This window comes from Vipera ursinii (assembly GCF_947247035.1).
Source record: "Vipera ursinii genome assembly, chromosome: 4".
NCBI lineage: Eukaryota > Metazoa > Chordata > Lepidosauria > Squamata > Viperidae > Vipera > Vipera ursinii.
In genome coordinates, this window is record NC_139514.1 from 18,754,840 (window position 1) to 18,779,836 (window position 24,997).

Genomic DNA, 24,997 nt, shown 5'->3' on the forward strand with positions numbered 1-24,997 from the left:
GCACATTAGCACCCTAATTGCAGACGAGGAGAAGATAGTGTTAAAAGCTATTGTTGTAGAATTATCAGGTGATGAAACAGCCTTTTGATATCCTCCTGGTTCTGAAATGTTGAGCTGACTCTTGAATTTGGAAAGCTTGTTGCTCTGACATGGACCAAACTAAGATGCATCTGTTTTTGCTATGCCTTGTTATATTTGAATAGTCGCAATTCTGGCTCTAAACGATTGCAGGAATAGGGTATGTCTAGTTAAATCAGGGGTGTCAAACTGCCAGCCTGCAGGCCAGACGCATCATCCAGAAGCTGCGCCCACCCCATTGCCGGCAATGGCAAAATCGTCCCGATACATTGAGCGATGTCATGTGACGTCGCAAGTTTGACATGTCTGAGTTAAATGAAAAGAAGGACTAGGGGCGACATGATAACAGTGTTTCAATATCTAAGGGGCTGCCACAAAGAAGAGGGGTCAACCTATTCTCCAAAGCCCCTCTAGGCAGCACAAGAAGCAATAGATGGAAACTAATCAAGGAGAGAAGCAACCTAGAACTAAGGAGAAATTTCTTGACAGTTAGAACAATCATTCAGTAGGACGACTTACCTGCAGATGTTGTGGGTGCTCCAACACTGGAGGTTTTTAAGAAGAGATTGGACAATCATTTGTCTGAAATGGTATAAGGTTTCCTGCTTTAGCAGGGAATTGGAATAGAAGACCTCCAAGCTCCCTTCCAACTCTGTTATTCTGTTATTTAAGGGTGGTATACAATCTGGCGGGTCTTCTTAGATTTACATCTCCTGCTTGAGAGCAGGTGGCACTTATGGCCAAGAGGAACGTTATCTGTTATGCTAGTTGTACCATTTCTTGGATTGGGAGACTCTTTGGATAGTTACTCATGATTCAGTTACTGCAATCTGCCCTGTCCTTAAAGATTCCTTGGAAATTTCAACTGGTCCAGAATGGAGCCATGCAGGCAATAAAGTGGATGCCTTGGTATGTTCATTTGATATTCCTGTTATGTGAGCTTCACTGATTGCCAGTTTGCTTCTGGGTATGGTTCCAGATGATGGTTATGACCTATAAACCTTCTGTGGTACAAGACCCAGTTATTGGGGACTGCCTACTTCCTATGGAGTCTGCATGCCTCATACAAGCTGACATTTGAGCCACCCCAGCGGTGGCTCAGTGGGTTAGGACGCTGAGCTTGTCGGTCAGAAGGTCGGCAGTTTGGCGGGTCGAATCCTGAGTGCCGCGTAGCAGAGTGAGCGCCTGTTACTCATCCCAGCTTCTGCCAACCTAGCAGTTCGAAACCACATAAAAATGCAAGTAGAAAAATAGGGACCACTACGATGGGAAGGTAACAGCGTTCCATGTGCCTTTGGTGTCTAGTCATGCCGGCCACATGACCACGGAGTCGTCCTCGGACAAGCGCTGGCTCTTCGGCTTTGAAACGGAGATGAGCACCGGCCCCTAGAGTCGGAAACGACTAGGCCGCATGTGCGGGGGAACCTTTACCTTTACCTATTTAATTAAACAATGTCATCTTTCAGAGCCTTGCTTCAATTTTTATTTCCTCTTGTTAACTTCCCTGCCTGAAAATTATATTTCTGTAACTATTCCCTGTTGTGCAGATCTGATGTCTTTTGGTCTTCATAGCAATCCAGAGCTCCTTTTAAACTGTAGAATAGAAACAACAGTTCTGAAATGTTTTTATTCTTCTTCTGTGATTCAGTTAATTCAGCAGTGGCCACCAGCACAAAAATCTACCCTGGAAAAAGAGGAAGATGGTGATGATTGTAATGGGATCAATCTAGACAAAGCAAAAGAAAGACTTCAGGAAGAGGATAAATTTGACAAAGAGGAATATAGGAAGAAAATTAAAGAAAAACACAGGGTAAGTATAATCTCATCCCATTTGTCTAAATATCAAATGGAAATAATGTGAAATGTTAGTATGTTCATTGGGGATGAAGGATTTTACTGGAAAAAGAATTAATTATCTATTCAGCATTCCTTCTTGTTCTGGTCTGATGCATGAATTTAGGCAACACAGGAAGAGGTGTGGATCCTTGGTTTTGTTTCACTAGTATTGCAATTCGCCGTAAACATTGACATACTTGTTAGTAAGTAATTTATGGCACTCCAGTATGATGATCTGATTTAAAATAAATATGTACAAACAGTAACCAAACCGTATGAGTGGATGGGTCATAGACTTGTGGTTTTGTGGATCAATGTTACACTTATTTATATGATAAGAAGGTTAGTAGATAAAAGGGTAAAATTTTAAGCAGCATAATAACAAGACTGTACTTCATCAAGAATGATGAGGACTAGAACTCTGTACTAATGAGATTTTATGAGTGTGATATTTTATTTAAATAGCTATGCTTTGTGTAGAGGTGATTGAGAGTTACCAATGAATTATTCAAGAAATGTCACTGATGCAAGGTGATTGATTTCACTTATAATGTAAAGCTTTAATAGTAATAGTTTAAACTCCTTTTTGGCATTTAAAAGAAATTAAATTATAGGACATAAAAATACAAAGATTGTTGCTGGGCCATTTATTTGTCATAAAACAGAGCTGAAAGTTTGAGAACTTGACAGCAGAGAATAGTTATAAATGTTACTCTTTCCCTTTAATGCTCTTCTGCTTCTTCTCATTATTCTTATTAATAGCATATCTGTGGAAGCAGCACATAAAAAACTGTAACAAGGCCAACCCCTTTTCCATGTGTGGAAAAAGATATAATAATCTGTATTTCATAGAACAGATTATTAAACTTCTTGTGGACATGGGCTAAAAGGACAAGCAGTTATATGTTTTTGTTTTGGAGGGGATGAAATAGTGTTCTTTTGAGCCTGGTTTAGAATGAGAGGTTTGCATAATATGCCAAATTTGAATGTAAGATTTATTGCTGAACATGAAAGCCTTCTTAGAAACACATTGACTACAAGTGGTCATTAACTAAGGATTACCTATAGCAAACATGCATAGATTTGTGCACATTTCCTGTCAAAAGAGCATTCTAAAGATATGGGGCTACATGCCCCTGGTATTTCCAGGTTTCATGATTCATACTACATAATTTAGGGAGCAGGATGGCTCAGCTGTTAAAGATACTGAGCTTGTCAGCTGGAAAGCTGACAGCCCAGATTTGAGACCCAAGCGCTGTGTGACAGGGTCAGTTCCTGTTACTTCCCCATCTCCTACCAACCTAGCAGTTCGGAAGCATGCAAATGTAAGTAGATAAATAGGTACCACGTCTGTGGGAACGTAAAAAGTGTTCCATGTGCCTCAGCATTTAGTCATGCTGGGTACATGATCACGTTACCTTTATCGTTGCTACACAATAAAAGGAGTGGAGTCTTAGATTTGCCTCTTAAAACTTGGGCAAATTTTTTTTTGTTAGATAATTTTGTTACAAAAGCTAGGACTAATTCCCAAACTTGAACCACAAACTAGCTAACGTAGCCAGGGCAAGATAAGAACAACTAGTATAGACATAAGTTAAGCAGCAAGATACCATTGTGGGCAATCCCAAAACACGCAATAGAAAATATACATGCTGGTTTCAAACATGATGAGACTACTTACAAGGAAATTTTAAGTTTGGAAAGGAATATTTGGTGCTTGAAATCATATAGTTTCTTGCGAGAAGAGAAGGTTGTTCAGACTTGGTTTCAATATATTCAGTTACAGGCCAGGTGGAAAGAAGACCAAAAAAATGGATTTGCAACGACTGATGAAAATTTGATAAAGCAAATTAGAAATCAAGGACCAGCACATATTAAACGGATATATCTTGCATTGATAGAGATCGATTCAGAAACAGAGCTTGTTAAGGATTGTATGATAAAATGGGCCCAAAACATTCAGGAAGTTATTACAATGGACACGTGGGAAAAGATCTGGGTGAGGAATGTAAAATTCACTCAAGCTCAAAGTCTAAGAGAGAACTTTTACAAAATGTTTTATAGATGGCATCTAGATCCTAAAAAGCTTGCAAGTATGTATCCGAATTATCAGCCTAAATGTTGGAGGTGTGGTGATGAAGAGGCAACATATTTTCACATATGGTGGACATGTAAAAAGGTCAAGGCTTTTTGGATAAAAGTCTGGTGGAATATGCAGAAGATTTTTAAACGGAGGATAAAGTTTTGTCCGCAATTTTTTTTGTTGGGAATAATTGTTGACGCTACAGTTGTGGACTCTAAGTTGATGTTGAATTTAGTTACGGCAGCAAGACTTTTGATAGGTCAATATTGGAAGAAAGAGGAACTGCCGACTATACAAGAGTGGATTTTAAAGGTTTCCGACTTGGCAGAGATGGCGAAGATTTCGGCTTATTTGAAAGATTACTCGCAAGAACATTATATTATGGAATGGAGAAAATGGATTGAGTTTATCCAGAATGAGTATAGGGTCAAGAAGTTTTATCTAGCATTTGAATAAGTCTTCTTTCGTTTTCTTTTTTCTTTTTTTATTTTGTCTTCTATATATATTTAATAATGCTAAGTTTTGTTTGATCCTATATAAGTTAGAGAGTGATGGATTTTAGAATTTATAGTTGTTAGTATATGGTTGTTTATGATTGCTTTTTTATATATATATACCTTGTATTTAGCTCTGGGAAGTCCGGGGGGGGAGGGGGGTTGGGGGGAGGTGGGGGGGAGGAGGGAGGGGGGAGGGGGGGGAAGGGGGGAGGTAGGGAGGGGAGGAGGGAGGGGGAAGGGGGTTTTTTAAAAGGAAAACTGTATTTTTAAAACTTTTCAATAAAAAAAAAAAAAGAACAACTAGTATTAACGCCTAGTAAACTTTCTGCTATTCCATTCGGTATCTTTTGTTGTTTCTATTTCTGTTTTCTCTGATAATGTAGTAAACCTGGGGGTGCAGGCAAGCTGAAGATAATATAATTTTTAGTTATTTTTCACATTTTTTGAAACATCTGTCTCCCTCGTGAGTTGTATAATTGTAAAGTTAACTTCCTCTTCTAGTAGATGAGGGCATTAGGATTCAGTGTCGTCCCCTCCCCTCCCTCTTCTCTGTTTGCTAGAAGTTATATGCTACTCTAACATGACTTGTTTCTGCTGGCTTATTTCCCATCTCCTCCTATTGTTGTTTTATCAGAACAAACAAAAGATTTTGTATTACTTCATTACTAAGTTTGAACTAGCAACAAACTAATCCTAATTAAAAGCAAAAGCTGAAACAAACTATTTTTCTTCATTTCCAATTTTAATCTGTCATTGCAGTCCTACACAGGACAGAAGCTTCTGGAACATTCACAAATAGGACATGGGCATATTGTCACTTTCATATGCATGTCCCATAGTAATTAGCACTAATTTCCCTGATATTGAAGATAATATATAATCATTACATATAGAGGTGATCAATAGCAGTAACTGCCAGCAAAGAGTGGTTTAGGTTGGGTCCCCAACCCCCGGTCCATGGATCGGTACCGGTCCATGCCATGCCAGCAACCGGGCTGCGCAAACAAGCAAAACCCCATACACGGGATGCAAGCAGCACACAAAACGACACCCACTCTGGTCCATGGAAAAACCTCTTTCCACGTAACCGGTCCCTGGTGCCAAAAGGTTGGGGACCTCTGGTTTAGGTACTTTAAGTATAAGGTGCATCCACCTCTCTATGCTCTTTAGAATAGCATCTGTATCAGTACTAATTTCATTTAATGAATGTTTATAACATTGCAGGATATTGTGTATGCCGTATAATAAGGTAATGATATCACCACTGTGCCTCATGAAAAGATTCTCCTTTGGTTAGTATTTGAGCATGAGATTGATATGTAAAAGATTCCTTCTTGTTGCTAGTTGCCCATCACAACCCCATGGACAACGTTCCTCCAGGCCTTCCTCTCCTCTACCATCTTCTGGAGTCCATGTAGGCTCACGCCTACTGCTTCAGTGACTCCATCCAGCCACCTCATTCTCTGTCGTCCCCTTCTTCTCTTCCCTCAACCTTTCCCAGCATTAGGCTCTTCTCCATTGAGTTCTTCCTTCTCATTAGGTGGCCAAAGTATTTGAGTTTCAGCTTCAGGATCTGGCTTTCTAAAGAGCAGTTAGGGTTGATCTCCTCTAGGACTGACTGGATTGATTGCCTTGCAGTCCAAGGGACTTGCAGGAGTCTTCTCCAGCACCATAATTCAAAGGCTTCAATTCTTTGGTGAAAAGATTCCTAGTTCCTCCTAAACCTAGAAGATTCCTCTTTTTCAAGATCTAGGAAACTAAGTTGCTTCTATGTATTATCTATCAGTTTTCTCTATTCCTATCTTATTACAGAAGGGTAGAAGATTAGAGCAGCCGAAGGCAATCTACCCTGTAGACAGTACCTTCATAATCCCATAAAGCATCATAAATATTCTGAAAGCATTGGGCTATGCAAAGGTTTGAATAGTTGCTTGAATATTAATTTGGAGTTTCTTGGGTTAGCAAGAAGTCTTCTGCTCATTGTTCTAGCATCAAGAAAACATAGAGATGATATTTGGCAGATCAAGTACATTTCTAGGAAAAACAAATCTGTTTTCTTTTATTAAAAAGGCTAACAAGATGCATATGGATAATCAAGATGTAAATCTATGTGTATTTTAGAATTTGTACCTAAACCACTAAATTTCAGTAAGGTGGAAAATAAGCAAAACCATCAGATGACGTGAAGCCATAGCTCTTGCACACTCTTTTAACTAAACTGTAAAAGATGATTAATCCTTCAATTAAACAAGGCCATTTAAGGGGACTTAGAACTAGGCATTCTCTGTCTCAGTGCTTTGCCCTCTGGATCGAGGTTCCCCCTAAAATTGGAACAGCCCCCCCAACAGATGCCCAGGACTCTGGTGAGGATGATTCGATGTCCCTCTTTCTCTTTATTCCTGTCTAGTTTTATCATTTCTGCCATCTCTGTGCTTTTTCCTTTCTCTCCCCCCCTTTGTTTTTAAATCATTTTTACAATTTATAAATGCTCAGAATCGCTGAGTGTATAAATTTAATAGATGATGATGATGATGAGCAGAGGGTTGGACTAGAAGACCTCCAGGGTCCCTCTGAACTCTCTTATTCTATTATGATGATGATGATTATTATAATAACTATTGGACACTAATAGTTATTCTAACAATAGCATTACTATAAGTAGAATAACATCCTGTAAAATTTATCAAGATGTTCTTTTTCTGAACACTATAAAGAACACAATTTCCCACTCCTCATACTCGCACTTGTAATTTTTTCCTGTAATATACTCCTTGATCCATTTGGGTATTTTTTTGTCACTTAGAATGAGGGGTTTTTTTGTTCTTTATTTTTTTAATTCCCCAGTTGTGACATGTTGGCAGGTATATTAAAATAGTTAAGAAGTATACAGTACTGTATGTCTTCAAACTTGATTGCCAAAAACCTGGAGTTTGTTTGCAGAATTTTGATGTTATGATAAATGTCATGGGAAAAGTCCCAACATCATGTAATCTTTCTGTGAGTAAATCTAATAACTTTTGTTTAGACTTTAGCCATCCCCAGTGGATTTATTGATTTATTTTGCTATGTTGTCCCTTACCCTACTACAAATACTTCTTTGTAGGATTTCTCTGCCCTTCTTAATGTCATTTAGCTAGTAGATATGGGTTGATAAATATCCTCATGCAAATAATACACTTATGAGCTGTCATGGTGCAGTAGTTAGAATGCAATAATCTTCCAGCAGTTTGGCAGTTTGATTCTCAGTGGCTCAAGGTTGACTCAGCTTTTCATCCTTCCAAGGTTGGTAAAATGAGGACCCAGGTTGTTGGGGGCCGTATGCTGACTCTGTAAACCCCCTCCAGAGGGCTGTAAAGCACTGTGAAGTGGTATATAAATCTAAGCGCTATTGCTATTGCTTATGTATTAATTATCATTATAAAATTGATGCATGTGTACTTGTGCATAGAAAGGGGCAGTTTTAAAAATGCACTGGATGTATGATTGGAATTTGCTCACTTGTAGCATTGATGGTTTTGCCCTCTTGCCTTTCTTATTTTGCTGTGTTGTGCTTAAGTTATGCAATGTCATCAAAATAGCACAGTGTAGCAATCTCTCCCTATGCCTGGAAAAGTCTCTCTGATTAATTTTTAATGATTTTTCCCCAAATCTATTTTCAACTTCTGATTTGGCAACTGTCTGAACTTGCCCCATGCCCTTTCTCTGTCTCATCTCCTCACCTCTTTCTTTCTCCCAGGTCATTATTAATAGAGTGTTGCAGCTCCTTTTCAATGGTAGTGCTTTAAGCAGAACAACTAGGTTTTGAGAGAAATGGGCAAGTGACATAGGTTGACAGGATACAGCATAGAAGGTCACAACAAAGTAACTTGGAAATTGGGCTGGAGGCGGTAGAAAATTGAGTACTGACTTAGAGTCAAAGTATTTACACTGAATGTACAAGAATTGAACAAGTCATAGTTGGGTTACTGACATCTAAAGATGTTTAAAGTTGACAAGAAAAGGAGAAGAACAATGCATTATATTCAAAACATAATGACAGCTGTCATAGGCCGCTTTTACACGGCCGCACTGACAGCTGTCAAAGGACTACACATGCGCAACCGCCCACGCGGCCTACAAGCACACGCGGCCGTTTGACAGCTGTCAAACGGCGCGCATGCGCATTGCCACTTGAACTGTCAAAACCGCGGCAAGCCCCCGGCGGCCACCGCAAGCTGTCAAAGTTAGCGCATGCGCAGTAGCAGCAGCGAGCTGTCAAAACGCCGGCCGCGCGCCAAAACCAGCTGACGGGATCCCCTGCCTGGCTAACGCACTAGCGTTGTCTCTGGGGAGATTCTGCCCTAACAGCTGACCGATTGGCCCCCTGTTCTTGGCGGGAAAACGCGCCCAGCTGATTTGCTGTCCCGTTTGACAGCTGCCTATATAAGGCATGTTTTTCCCTGTTCTGTTGTCCAGGCTAACTGAATAAACAACCTGTTAATGAAGACGCGTCTCCCTTGTCCTTCCTGCCGATAATCCACCTGGCGACGAGGGTGGGATCCCGGTACTAGCTGAAGTCACGGGCCAGGAGCGTTGCTGTCCGGTCAACCGCTGAAGTCACTAGCTAAGTCACCGACCGGACAAGCCAACCTTCCAGGTGCCCGAAGTACCGCGGACCCGGAATGGCAACCCTAGGACACATAAGGGAGTTCGACGTCCGGCACCCCGAAGGATGGGAGTCGCATTTAGGCCAGGTCGAGGGGTACCTCCTTGTGAATAAAATCACGGAGGACCGCCACAAGGCCGCCGCGCTCCTATGCCTGAGCGGGCCAGCGGTATACGATGTCGCCGTTGGCCTCTGCAGCCCGGACCCGGTCGCCACCATTCCGTACGCCGAGCTCACAGACCGCCTCAGCAAACACTTCATGCCAAGGCGGTCAGAACTGTATTGGCGGCTCTATTTCGCCCGACGGAAGCAGCAGCCTGGTGAAACCTCCACCGCTTTCATCGCAACCGTCAGGCACGCCGCCCGCAAGTGCCATTTCCCCGACCTGGAGGACCGGATCCGCGATCAAGTTATCGCCGGTCTCCAGAACGCGCGTCTGCAGAGGAAGCTTGTGGCAAAGCCCACAATGGACCTCGCAGAGCTCACGCTGGAGATAATGGCGTTCGAAGACAGCCATCGCGACGAAACTGAGACGTTTGGCGAAAACTCAGGCAACTCTGTCCATCAGGCCAGGGAGCTCGACCAAGGGCCGCCGGAGCCCGAATCCGGGGTCGATGCGATCCTCTCTCGCTTCAACAGGATGACCGCCGGCCGGGAAAGGAACCGCAACCAAGACCGACAGACGGGCCCCAACACGAAGAAACCGCAGTCCAACGCCAGGGCGAAGTGTGCAAGCTGCGGCGGAGGCCATGCCAGAGCCACCTGCCGGTTTAGGAACGCGAAGTGCCACGGCTGTGGCAAGACCGGCCACATCCGATCAGCTTGTCGCAGCCTAAACCGGGAGACCCTCCACGACCTTGACGAGATCCCCGCAGGTAGGACCGCCCCTCCCCGCCCTCCCCCAAGGGTTGTAGGGTCCGTATGCTCCCTAACAAAAACTCTCGCTAACAATATCCCCAGAGCCAAGGTTAGAACGTGGGTCAAAATACAGGGAATCCCCTGTGAAATGGAGGTCGACTCAGGATCCTCCGTTTCCATCCTGTCAGGGGACACCCTCCAGAAAATAGCCAACAAAACAAATCACTGCATTCCTATCCAACCCTCCAGGGTCATGCTGGCAGATTTTCAAGGGGCGCAGATAGATTTAAAGGGACAAGCCGTCCTGGAAGTCAAATTTAAAAAATTCTCAGGCCACTTAACAGCCCAAATAACAAAGCAACCAAGAACTAGCTTAATAGGATTAGATTGGTTTGAGGCATTAGGCATTCGCCTCGAAGGGACAAACCGCATCCAAACCAATTCCTTAGAAAATATCTGCAAAAAATTTGTGGATGTGTTTGACGGCTCACTGGGCAAATACAACGGCCCCCCCATCGACCTCAAGTTCAAACCGGAGGTCGGACCAATTAGAATAAAAGCCAGGAAAGTTCCCTTCGCCCTAAAACCAAAAATAGACAGGGAATTAGACCGCTTGCTCAAACTAGGAGTCCTAGAACCCACTGACAGCGGAACTTGGGAAACCCCCATAGTGACACCTGTCAAACCCAATGGTGAAGTGAGAATCTGCGCGGACTATAAAGCGACCCTCAACCGCGCACTCAATCCGCATGCGTACCCAGTCCCATCAGTCAGAGATGTTCTTTCAGAAATAGGGTCCGGCTCCATTTTTGCCAAATTAGACTTGGCACATGCCTTCCTTCAACTCCCTGTAACCAGGGAAACCGCAGAAGCCCAAACCATAGTGACGCATAGAGGGGCGTTCAAAGTGAACCGCCTCCAATTTGGCATCTCCGTGGCACCTGGAATATTCCAGGAAGTCATGGAACGAACTCTCAAAGGCATCCCCGGAGTCTGCCCGTATTTTGATGACGTCCTCATCGCGGGCGACTCCTCCCACTCCCTAGCAACCAGGCTGCACGAAGTCCTCTCAAGATTCCGCGCAGCTGGCTTAAAATTAAAACGGGAGAAGTGCTCAATCGGAGTACCCTCCGCAGAGTTCCTGGGGTACAAAATAGACGGCAAAGGCATTCACCCCACCAATGCAAAAATACAAGCAATACAAGCCGCACCCCCCCCAAAAATAAAACGGAGCTCCAGGCATTCCTAGGGCTCCTAAATTTTTACCATTCATTTTTGCCCGGAAAAGCCACAATAGCAGAACCTCTCCATAGACTCCTGGACAAAGGGGCTCCCTGGCAGTGGACCCCACTTCATAATGACAGCTTCAAACAGCTAAAACAATTACTTTCCAGCGATACAACCATATCGCACTACAACGAAACCAAACCTCTATGCATCGCCTGCGATGCTTCACCTTATGGCATCGGGGCAGTCCTCAGCCACTCCCTTAACGATGGCACGCAAGCCCCAATCGCATACTACTCTAGGACACTTTCAAAAACCGAGCGCAACTACGCGCAAATAGATAAGGAAGCCCTGGCTATAGTAGCTAGAATTAAGAAATTCCACGATTACCTCTATGGCAGACCTTTTACAATCTATACAGATCACAAACCCCTCCTGGGCATATTCACATGGGACCGCCAGACCCCGCAAATTTTATCCCCGCGAATGCTTCGCTGGACGACATTCCTATCTGCTTACTCTTATCAATTAATCTACAAGCCTGGAAAGGAAATGTCCCATGCAGACGGCCTCAGCAGGCTCCCACTGCCTCAAATAGACCCTGACCCAGCCCCAGCCGGCCAAGTCCTGGCCATACAAGAACTCGCAGAATGCCCAGTAACAGCAAAAGACATCGCACACGCCACAACCAGGGACCCCACCCTCAGCAGGGTACTCTCATGGGTCAAATCAGGATGGCAATCATCCTGCCCCTCTTCCCCCATCCAACCATATTTTGCAAAACGACACGAGCTTTCAACACATTTAGGCTGCATCCTCTGGGGGTGCAGAGTAATAATCCCTTCATGCCACAGGGCAAGGGTTCTCAAAACACTACATGAGGGCCACCCTGCCATTTCAAAAATGAAGGCCCTGGCACGCAGTTATGTCTGGTGGCCATCCTTAGACAGGGACATCGAGCAGCATGTAGCCGGCTGCTATCTCTGCCAGCAAACGAGACCCTCCCCTCCGCACGCCCCAGTTCACAAATGGGAAACCACTTCCAATCCTTGGTCCCACATCCACCTCGATTACGCAGGACCATTCCAGGGACAAACCTTTTTAATCATTGTAGATAGTTACTCTAAATGGCTGGAGGTTCTCCCGGTTTCAAGCACCACATCAGAGGCCACCATTCAAGCATTAAGGGGAGTTTTTGCCACCCACGGTCTTCCAGATGTCATAATCACTGACAACGGGCCTCAATTTACCTCCCGTGACTTCCAGATCTTCACGAGGAGGAACTGTATTAGACACGCAACATCGGCCCCGTTCCACCCGTCCAGTAATGGCCTCGCAGAGGTCATGGTGAAGACCACCAAAGACTCTCTGCGCAGAATGATCGTCGGAAACTGGCACCGTCGACTCGCCCGCTTCCTCCTCGCACACCACACCACTCCCGTGTCCACCACCGGAAAATCTCCAGCAGAACTAAGATGGGGTCGCCGACTGGTCACTCGACTTGACAGACTGCACCCAGACAGGCCAGCGGCTGAAAAAACCAACAACTTGCCACACAAAACATTTTCTAAGGGACAAAATGTCTGGGCCCGAAATTATGGGGGAAGGGATAAATGGACCCAGGGGGTGGTTCTCGATCAAACCGGCCCCCTGTCATACACCATTAACGTGGGCGGGGGACTCACATTTAGGAGGCACTCAGACCAGCTTCGCCCCCGGTCACCCCCCAACTCCACCACGCCAGAAGTGGCGGCAGAAAACTTAGAACCCCCCAGCACCAACTACCCGGAAGAAATCCCGTGCCACATAGACCCTCCGCCCATTTCCCCCGTAGAGACCCCCGAAACCATAGAAGCACCTGCACCCCGCAGATCCACTCGTCAGAAGAGGCCGCCAGCATACTTAGCGGATTTTGAATGGGCCGGAAGTTCGCCGAACAGTTCCAACACCAGTTGAAAGTTACTCCAAGTTATGTGTTCAGTTCAAGGGGGGGGGAAAGGGGTGCATTATATTCAAAACATAATGACAGCTGTCATAGGCCGCTTTTACACGGCCGCACTGACAGCTGTCAAAGGACTACACATGCGCAACCGCCCACGCGGCCTACAAGCACACGCGGCCCTTTGACAGCTGTCAAACGGCGCGCATGCGCATTACCACTTGAACTGTCAAAACCGCGGCAAGCCCCCGGCGGCCGCCGCAAGCTGTCAAAGTTAGCGCATGCGCAGTAGCAGCAGCGAGCTGTCAAAACGCCGGCCGCGCGCCAAAACCAGCTGACGGGATCCCCTGCCCGGCTAACGCACTAGCGTTGTCTCTGGGGAGATTCTGCCCTAACAGCTGACCGATTGGCCCCCTGTTCTTGGCGGGAAAACGCGCCCAGCTGATTTGCTGTCCCGTTTGACAGCTGCCTATATAAGGCATGTTTTTCCCTGTTCTGTTGTCCGGGCTAACTGAATAAACAACCTGTTAATGAAGACGCGTCTCCCTTGTCCTTCCTGCCGATAATCCAAACAATGTTGCTGATGTTTAATCTGGAGTCATTTGTGACCCTTATCTCGCATTCTGACTTATTCATTAATTACCCTGACAATAATTGAAATAAATGGAGTCTTTATAAAATAAATTATATGAATATTCTTTGATCTCTATGAAAGCATCTATTATGTTCAAATAAATTTTGGGAACAGCTACTATGGCAAAGAGAGCCAGGAAGAATTCTTTACAGTTGCTTTCTTTGTACTCTATAACACTAGGATGGAGAAATTGTCTTACACCCAGAGTAGAGAGCATCCTGTTTAGACTGCCTTTTCCCATATCTGATACCCATCAAACAGGAGTTGACAAAGATCCATATGGTCAAAGCTGTGGTTTTCCCAATAGTAATGTATGGCTGTGAGAATTAGTTCATAAAGAAAACTGAGTGTTGATTGATGCTTTCAAACTGTGGTGTTGGAGAAGATTCTTGAGAGTCCCTTGGACTGCAAGGAGATCAAATCAGTCAATCCTAAGGGAAATCAACCTTGACTGTACTTGGAAAGAACCGATAGTTTGGAAGGACAGAGCTGAAGCTCAAATACCTTGACCACCAAATGAGAAGAAAGGACTTGTTGGAAAAGACTCTGATGTTGGGAAAGATTGAAGGTAAAAAGAGAAGGGAATGGCAGAGAATGGGATGGAGATAGTGTCATCGACGCAGTAAGCATGAGTTTGGGCAGACTCAGGGAGACAGTGGGAGTCGGGGGGGGGGGAAACTGGTGTGGTATGGTCCATGGGATTGCAAAGAGTCGGACATGACTTAGTGACTAATTAACGAAGTGCAGCGTATCACAGAGTTCATGATTTTTCTGTGTGCACCATAGAAAAAGAGACCTAAGCTCTAAAATGAATAATGGAAACCTTAAGGGTTTTGTTAATGGATTTGAGAGTTCACTGTGACTACCAGCAGTCACATGGTTGGAAAAGATGAAGAATACTAACAGAAGACTTACACAACTGGTGTCTTATTCTGTGGTTCAGTCATCCTGTTGTTGTTTAAAGTCCTATCCACCAGAAAGAAAATCTGCCACAGCCTGAGAGACAGAAATGTTTGGGCCATATATTTATCCCTCTACTTCTCTAAATTGAAAATAGATAGAGCATTTAGAAATACTGCAATCTACATTTATGTTAAGCCAACATTGCAGAATGCATAAATGCACTGGTAGAGAACATTTAGGCTACATAACAATTCAGTAAGGAAAAGTCAATTTCACAATGTATTTTAAAATTCTAGCTGCAGTAGCTATCAGCCAAGTGAAGCTCTGAATGTTGTTATATAGCTGTAAATAATTTTTGCTAAGAAAGACAGCAAAAACAAAAGTACGTCTTCTTGTGTTATATTTTCTATCAAAATTTATAAACCCACAGGAGCCTCTCTGACTACAGGAACTTCTGGATCCAGTTCAGAATTCTGGACCAAGCACTCTATAGTACTGGGTTACATCAATCATTGTCTTGCTAAAGTTGAATTTGACTTTCAGGAAGAAACACTAAGTTCTCCTTCATTATATATTAATGCTGCCCGAAATCCATAATCACTTATTAAAAGTAAGGTTGAATGGGAACACTTTCCGATCATGTATTCATTATTATGCCTACAAAAACTAAGGGTGGTGATATATAGGCATGTACAAAAAGGTTCTTCATAAAGTCCCATTTTTGTTTCAATTTGCTTCCTTGTTCTACACTCCTTTATGTTCTTACCTTTAATTTTGTTCTTTACAGGAGAAAAGGCTTAAAGAAAAGGCAGCTAGAAGGGAAGCCAGGAAGATGAATGCAAAGGTAAGGAGGAGGAGGGAGATACTAAAGGATACAAATAAAATAGATAAAAATAAAATAAAATAAAATAAAATATAGGACATTCAGAGATAAATTTCCATTACTGTACTGCAGTCTTTGTAGCAGAGAAAAGGGAGAAGGCAGAGAATAATTAGAAAGGAGATTTAAAATAAAATACGTAGCTGCAGTTTGCTATTATGTAAGATGTAATCCTTCCAGGATCTTAACTATGGTTAGTAAAAGGGGTCAGGTCTGGATCATGTCACCCCTTTTTAGCCAGACAACTTTTTCCTTTTGAAGGACATGTTCTGAAGCCTAAGCCATCGGGGCAAATGGCTTTAAAGCTAAAGAAATGCATTGGGAATCTGGAGAGCGTATTGTCAGTGCCTTTGCAACATGGCTGCATAGAGATTTTTTGTTTTACCAAAAGGCTACTATGGAAGCCATTGTTGTTATTATCCATAGTTTGCTGAATAAGTCACTGCAGTCTAATTCATAGTACCTAAGATCTTAGCAGGTAAATTCATATGTCCCATTCATATAAAGCTCATTAAATCAGCATGTATGAGAAAACAGTGATTAATGATAGTTTACTCTTGAACTGCTTTGCGTGTGCATAGCTTAAGGGTGTTGGACCATCACAGTGTATAAGAAAGAAAGCCATGTGTGCAAGTTTTTAGTGTTCTGTTTGTGTTATTGTTTACTACTATTTCACATTTTTTTACAGTTTCAATCCTTGCATATTCATTGTCCTTTCCTCCTCCAAAGTTCTTTCCCCATGTCTCCCATATTTCATCATTTGCATGTGTTAATTTGAATATTGCAACAAAAATGTTCAGCTCATTGAAGAGATACTGATTGGAAATGAACTTCCAGGATGAAGTTCTGATTATGTGCATCATTTGCCTTACCGCTCTTATTATATTGCATCGAAATAACCATAATTTTTATCTGGCTTTTAGCAAAGATTGGTCTTCTTTGAGCCCATCTTTTTCTCTGTGTTCTCTGTCCATCAGTGGAACTCAGAGAGTTGGTCTTGGAAAATGACATTCACTGTAAGCCAAAAGAAGGCAAGTAATTGCTGTAAATCATCCAAGAAGAGACTGTACCTAGCAGTAATGATATTAAAAGATGGATTTCAGAAAAAAAATATGTTTCAGAATAACATTCAAATATTGGTAAGGCTGAAACAATGGACAGTAGTGGTAATAACAGTCTTAAAATTGTATAGTATTCAGCTCAAGATTTGAATTGGGAAGTGAAATTTGAAATACGATAGCAAGAGATTCTTTCCTGCTGATCAAAAAAGATGACATTTTCTTCTTTAGATGTGCACAATCAAATCATTAAGGAGTCAGTACAGTGGAACATACTAAATCTGCGCTAAAAGGATCAGAGCAAAATGTCAGAATAATATATAATAGGCTTTGTCCATGACACCTAAAGAGCTGAAGTTAATTATTACAGACCAGCTTTCACAGATAATATACTGTGCTCACTAGTACTGGTATAGTATACTAGCTGCCCATAAGCATTTCAAGATGTTGGCTATGTTCTTAATTATCAGAATGACAGGTCTTAACATATCTTTGGAGATGTTTCCTATATGGCCATTTCTGTGTCTTTTAGAAATAAGATAAAGAGTTGTATAAGGTTCAGCCTTTATTTGTTGGAGTCTTGGGACCTGAAACTCATTGAGTTTCTTGAGATCTTTTGAGATAGACTGAAAGCTTTTGATACATGTGATTTTGAGCTAAATAATTGTGAAAAAGAATTAATGGGTAGAGTTTTAACATCAGGACTCCTGCAAGGGCAGAGTAATATCAGAGCATTTCAATCTCTGCAGATATCAAAGTGAACATCTTGGAAAACAGACTTTAACAGCATCACTGAGCAAGAGATTGTTGAATGGACATACCTCAAAAAATTTCAAACTATCTCAGTAAACACAATTTTTAAATGTTGCAATTGTTAATAAAGTCCTAGCAATTATCTCATATGAAAGTTGCATCTGCATAACCCCCCCTCTCTTTTTTCTGCCGTCTCATCCCAATTTAAATCCTATATCTGTCTAATTTAAATCCTACATTTCTCCAGTTACTTAGGCATTTGATGAAGTGAGCTTCAGTTCAAATAAACACCTTTTAATAAAATGGACTAATCAGAAATAGTGCTACTAGACTCCTGATTTTTTTTAGCTGTAATCTTTTTTTTTTTTTATTGAAAAGTTTTAAAAATACAGTTTTCCTTTTAAAAAACCCCCTTCCCCCTCCCTCCTCCCCTCCCTACCTCCCCCCTTCCCCCCCTCCCCCCCTCCCTCCTCCCCCCCCACCTCCCCCCAACCCCCCTCCCCCCCGGACTTCCCAGAGCTAAATACAAGGTATATATATATAAAAAAGCAATCATAAACAACCATATACTAACAACTATAAATTCTAAAATCCATCACTCTCTAACTTATATAGGATCAAACAAAACTTAGCATTATTAAATATATATAGAAGACAAAATAAAAAAAGAAAAAAGAAAACGAAAGAAGACTTATTCAAATGCTAGATAAAACTTCTTGACCCTATACTTATTCTGGATAAACTCAATCCATTTTCTCCATTCCATAATATAATGTTCTTGCGAGTAATCTTTCAAATAGGCCGAAATCTTCGCCATCTCTGCCAAGTCGGAAACCTTTAAAATCCACTCTTGTATAGTCGGCAGTTCCTCTTTCTTCCAATATTGACCTATCAAAAGTCTTGCTGCCGTAACTAAATTCAACATCAACTTAGAGTCCACAACTGTAGCGTCAACAATTATTCCCAACAAAAAAAATTGCGGACAAAACTTTATCATCCGTTTAAAAATCTTCTGCATATTCCACCAGACTTTTATCCAAAAAGCCTTGACCTTTTTACATGTCCACCATATGTGAAAATATGTTGCCTCTTCATCACCACACCTCCAACATTTAGGCTGATAATTCGGATACATACTTGCAAGCTTTTTAGGATCTAGATGCCATCTATAAAACATTTTGTAAAAGTTCTCTCTTAGACTTTGAGCTTGAGTGAATTTTACATTCCTCACCCAGATCTTTTCCCACGTGTCCATTGTAATAACTTCCTGAATGTTTTGGGCCCATTTTATCATACAATCCTTAACAAGCTCTGTTTCTGAATCGATCTCTATCAATGCAAGATATATCCGTTTAATATGTGCTGGTCCTTGATTTCTAATTTGCTTTATCAAATTTTCATCAGTCGTTGCAAATCCATTTTTTTGGTCTTCTTTCCACCTGGCCTGTAACTGAATATATTGAAACCAAGTCTGAACAACCTTCTCTTCTCGCAAGAAACTATATGATTTCAAGCACCAAATATTCCTTTCCAAACTTAAAATTTCCTTGTAAGTAGTCTCATCATGTTTGAAACCAGCATGTATATTTTCTATTGCGTGTTTTGGGATTGCCCACAATGGTATCTTGCTGCTTAACTTATGTCTATACTTCTTCCAAACTCTCAGCAATGCCTGTCTTAAAATATGCATCCTAAACACAGTATCTACCTTCTTATCATACAACAAATATGCATGCCAGCCAAACAACAAATCATGGCCCTCAAGATTTAATAACCTCGATTGTGTCAAATTAATCCAATCACTTATTCCTACTAGTGCAGCAGCTTCATAATATAATTTAAAATTAGGCATTTTAAGGCCACCTCTCTCACGAGTATCCTGCATAATCTTAAGTTTAACTCGTGGCTTTTTCCCTGCCCACACAAATTTATTGATACCACGCTGCCATTCCTCCAAGTTAGAGTCTTTCTTAAGAATCGGTATCATTTGAAATAAGAATAAAAATTTGGGCAGGACATTCATTTTCACTGCTGCAATCCGTCCCAACAAAGACAATTGCAATTTTTCCCAACTCTCCAGTTCTTTTTGAATTTTCCCCCATAACTTTTCATAATTATTTTTATATAGCTTTGTATTAGAGGGCGACAAAATCACCCCCAAATATTTAACCCTTTTAACAATCTCAAATCCAGTTAATCCTTCTAGGAGAGCCTTCTGCGAAACTGTCATATTTCTAGCCAAAATTTTAGTTTTCTGTATATTTACTTTAAATCCAGAAACCTTCCCATATTGTGTTATTATCTCCATCAGGTCCACAACAGAGTTCTCTGGCTGGGTCACTGTAACAACCAGATCATCTGCAAATGCTCTCAATCTGTAATCCTGATCTCCAACTTGTATCCCCTTAATTTTTTCCGAATTCCGAATCTTAACCAATAATATCTCTAATGTTAATATAAATAACAAGGGCGATAGCGGACACCCTTGCCTTGTGCCCTTCTCAATATTACATACTGTTGTCAAACTATTGTTAACTATAATTCGGGCAGTTTGTTTTTGGTATAATGCCCTAATCGGTTGTAAAAAATTTTCCCCAAAATCCATTTTGTCTAGAACTTTCAACAAAAATTGCCAGTTCAATTGATCAAAAGCCTTTTCAGCATCTAAAAAGATTAGCGCAGCAGAGATCTGGTTGTGCCTTTCCAAAAATTCCAACACATCTACTATATGCCTCACATTATTTTTCATTTGCCTACCACTAATAAACCCGGTTTGATCCCCATGAATCACCCGTTGCAAAACCCTCATCAATCTATTAGCCAACACCTTAGCAAATATCTTATAGTCTGTATTTAATAGTGATATCGGTCTAGCTGTAATCTTGATGAGCTTGGAAGACAAGGCCATCTACAGCCATAGTCCAGTTCAACTGCGCCACAACTGGGCAATCAAAACCCCACCTTCTTTTTTACATGCATGCCACAGGTTAAAAAGAGGGTGTTGATTATGTGATTGCAACTCCATCTTGACTTTTATGACTTCCTGCCCTTGTAGATGCCCATTATGAAATACCTCCTTTTCCAAACTAAAATATTTTCTAGCAACTAGTACCTTAATAAAATAGCCACTACCTAATATAAAATGTAAAGTTTTTCTTTACATTTATGAAATCCTTGTTTAAGCATAAACAGAGATGTAAGATGCAGATATGTTAATTGTAATTTTTAAAATGTTTTAATATATGGGATTCTATTATATTGGTAAGCCATCCGGAGTCGCTTTGTATAGTGAGATGGATAGCAAATAAATAAATTAAATATAGGAAAAACGTTCTTGCTCATTGGAATTGGCAAAAAAAAAAAGAACTGCTGCCTGGTTGCTCATTAAAAATGTCAAATTATTTTGGCAGTGCTGAAATATTAAATTACCAGAGGATTGCCATTTTTTAATAACTTCTTTTTACATGTTTTCATAAATTCCATGATTTAATCTTTTTTTATTTCAATTTCATAGCAATTGAGGGTCAAGCCTATTCTATTAAAATAGGTCCCATCTTCCATTCCTTTTATTTGTCACCCTGTTAGACTATAGGCATCTTTGCATCCAGGAATTCTTATCTAGGTAGAAACATATTTGTGCATAACACACCCTGCCATTACAGGATGTTTCATATGACAATTTTGAATAAATAGCTGACGCTGTAGGGCAGCACTGTACCACCTGGTGATTTATGGAAAGGATTTGCAGTTCTACAAGAATGCATCCATAAATATTAAACTTCTTTCTGAAGCTTTGCCTATCATAGAAGATAACTTTGCCCACAGAAAAATACATTTTAGCAATCTTTATTGGTGTTGTTAGGATAATAAAAAGAAAGGTCTTGTCTCAGTGTGAAATGAATGATTATAGTATGTAAAATTGGATAAAGAGACGTAATAGGGATCTCAAATTCTATGTTTAACCTGTACTAACTTCATAAACAATCACAGCATCTCTAATTGGAGCATCCAAAATAAAGTATTTTAAGCGTGGCCTTTAAATTTTCTTTGCACTGCAATGATTGTGAAATGTTTTGTGGATGCATAATGTTCTTAGTTTTTCCAGTATTTTAATCTAGTGAGTGTTGTATAGCTAGGTCTTGCAGGCATGTTTATAATTTGCGAAAATAACCTATTATTCTACTTAGAAAATTGCAGACAGGGTAAAATGCTATTTTAAATTCCAGAATTGGGAGAAGTGCAATGTTGGCATCTCTTTTTACTTTGCTCTGCCCTTCCCTCCAAGCATACTGATACTGGTTTTATACATTTCTTTAAATTAATAAAAGTATAGGTAGTCTTCACTTACTGATTGCAATTGTGACTGGCAACTCTGTTGCTAAGTGTCACAGTTATTAAGTTAAACATCATGCTGACTTACAGTGTCAGTTCTGCTGTAGTCATTCGGTGAATCACTGTAGATCATTAAGCACAATGTCACATGGCCACAACTTGTCCTTCTGGTTTCCCCACTGATTTTTTTTTGTTTTTTGGAAGCTGATTACGAAGATCACAAATGGCAATCATATGACTATGGGGTACAGTGAGGCCCCTAACTTTAAGGACTGATCGTAAGTCTCCTTTTTCAGCACTGTTGTAACTTCTACTGATTGCTGAACAAGTGGTTGGTAAGCCAGGACTACCTATAAAGAAACAAAGAAAAGGAAATAATAAGAGAAATTGAAAGAAGGATCAGGAAGAGAATTACTAGTCAGGAAGTTGAGCAATTAACAGTGGTTAATACTGGCAGAGGACTCAGTTACCTACCAAGAATTCCCGTTGCTACATGTGTTCAAGAAGGGATTAGACTGTCATTTGTTGAAGATGTTTCAATTTGAATTCTGGGACTGAGCAGGAAATAGGACTAAGGAGTCCTAGATGCTCTCTGATCTTGGTTGTTTTCTTGCAGACATTTCATTACCCAAACTAGGTAAAATCATCAGTGCTAGTTATGATGTTACTATTTATTTATTTTATTTATTTTATTTTAATTCCATTTGTATCCCGCCCTTCTCCGAAGACTCAGGGCGGCTTACAAGCTTAGCAGTAGCCTTCATTCTATGTATATGCCTCTTTATTAGGGCTTTCACACACACCCCAAGTGGCATTATTACAAAGTCAGCTTAATTGCCCCCAACAATCTGGGTCCTCATTTTACCTACCTCGAAGGATGGAAGGCTGAGTCAACCTTGAGCCTGGTGGGACTCGAACCTGCACTAATTGCAGGCAGCTGGTGTTACTTAAGGAGGCATTAGCCCACTGCTCCACCAAGGCTCTAGCACTGATGATGTTACCTAATTTGAGTAAAATGAAACATCTGCAAGAAATCACCCAAGCTCAGAGAGCACCAAAGACCCTTCATTTCCTATCCTGAGCTACAAATATTCTCCTTTATAGGAAATAGGCCCGAATGGCCAATATGGATCTTTCTATATTTGAGATCCTACTGACATCTGTGGAAAATAAAATACATTCAGTGACACAAGGGTTCACATTAGAGAATACTCTGCTCTTGACTGCTTCAGACTTGGGGAAAAAGTGACTTCTTGTCACTTTTAAAATACACACGAACAATTTTAGGTGCACAATCTCCAGTTTGAGGAGGACTGATTAATATACTTTATTTATGTAACAAGTGTACTATATAAAGCAAAACAAAACCATGAAGCAAAGAGCACAATGTTCTCATCATTGTAGGCACCAGTTTGGTAGGGGGCATTTCACCTAATTCCTTCATTCTTAGGGCCATATAGACTGTTCAGGCCATTTTTGCAACTATACATAACCTCTTATAACTGAACAATGGGGACTGAACAATGTCCCTTACATATACATATACATGTGTGTTTGTGTGTGTGTGTGTGTGTGTGTGTGTGAGAGAGAGAGACATACACATCTTTGCATCTGTCTGCATCAAAAACATCTAGCAAACACTGAGAAGTCATTTTTCTCAATAATCAATAAAATATATGATCTTAAATGCACTGAAGCAGCAGATCACATAAACCAGCCTTCACAAACCTGTGCCTTCCTGATATATTGGGACAGTAATTCCCAGACTACTGTAATTATTGAAATGTTTAGGATTTGTATAGTGTTTCCCAAAAATTCAAAACCCTTCGTACTTATATCTTCTTTCAATCAACTAGTACAATACTATTATTCTATAATATTACATTGCAAAGTGAAGGTGAAGGAGTAGGCAGGAACTGAATTTGAGAAAGACTGGCTTGCTTAGGGCTGCTTAGAACATTTTTGACAGATGTAATTTTTCATACCCTGGATTTTTATATCTCAGTTTCATAGCTTACTCCTACACCTCGAGTTCCCATGGCTAGTTGGCTTTCTTTTCAGTTCCTTCTCTTTTGCATGAGAGAAATAAACCCCAATTCTGAGCTTTCATTTAGAACAATGTATAGTTCTGATTTATCAGTCTACCCCCCCCCCATATATTTAAAAAAGCAATGAAAGAAAACTATTTATAATGGATCAAAATGGCTATCCCCAATTTGTCACTGGAATCTTATTTCTTCTTCGGAATACCATCCTTAAGTTAGTCACAGTGGCTGAAGGGTATTTGTAATATGTATCATTGAAGAAAATTTCCCAAGCCAGACAGAATATTATATTTACAAATTAATCCAAAAGCAGGAATCACAAATAATTCAAAATGACTGTAATTCAGGTGTAGTAATTGCAATTCCTGATATAGATTGCAGTCCTGTATTACTAGTAATTTATCTCCAAACAACCTGGGCAGGAATAATGCTGATGGCTGAATCCATAAGAAAGGAATCTGTTATACCTTCAAAAAGTCAAAATTAGGATCACCAACTCCATATCTCTCTTTCTACTCAGCATTTTGGATTTATCCAACATAATGAGAGCCAGTTTGGTGTAGTAGTTAAGGCAGAGGTCTTCAAACTCGGCACTTTTATGACTCATGGATTTCAACTCCCAGAATTTCTCAGCCAGGCATGCTGGCTGAGGAATTCTGGGAGTTGAAGTCCATGAGTCATAAAAGGGCCGAGTTTGAAGACCCCTGAGTTAAGGGACCAGGCTAGAAACCAGGAACTGAGTTTTAGTCCTACCTTGAGCATGAAGCCATCTGTGTGATGTTGGGTGATTCTCTCTCACCCTCAGCCCAAGGAATGGAAAACCATTTTTGAAATCTTGTTAAGAAAACTGCAGGGACTTGTCCAGACATTTGCCAAGAGTCCAAAATAAATAAAAATAAAAATAAACTCTGATTTGAAGTCACACATACTCAACATGTAAATCCTACCCTCCCTTAAACCATTCACAAATTCTCTTGGAGCAACTGGAAACAAGTCCTAATTGAGTTAAGTAATTTGACTCTAGACTGAAGGCACAGGGGGAAGATGGCAGCATCACAGCAGTAGGTGTTGTTCCCAATGGCACATATTTAGTAAACTGCCTGAATTTATCTGTCTCTCTTCTTTGCATGTAGTACAAGTTTAATCAGTTCATTACAGTATCTAGATTATGTGTGGGGTCTCATGCAATTATCTCTCCCTCTCAAAAAAATCTCCAAATTTTAAATTAG

General features: G+C 41.0%; 1 protein-coding gene across 1 annotated transcript in view; it reads left to right on the forward strand.

Annotated features, from left to right (window-relative positions):
* DDX10 (DEAD-box helicase 10) overlaps nt 1-24,997 on the forward strand; it is a 164,227-nt gene that overhangs the window by 104,796 nt on the left and 34,434 nt on the right. Inside the window, exons 15-16 of the mRNA XM_083362254.1 lie at nt 1,727-1,888; nt 15,488-15,544. Of these exons, the coding sequence (XP_083218380.1) occupies nt 1,727-1,888; nt 15,488-15,544 (219 nt within the window). The remainder of the gene's footprint in view (nt 1-1,726; nt 1,889-15,487; nt 15,545-24,997) is intronic.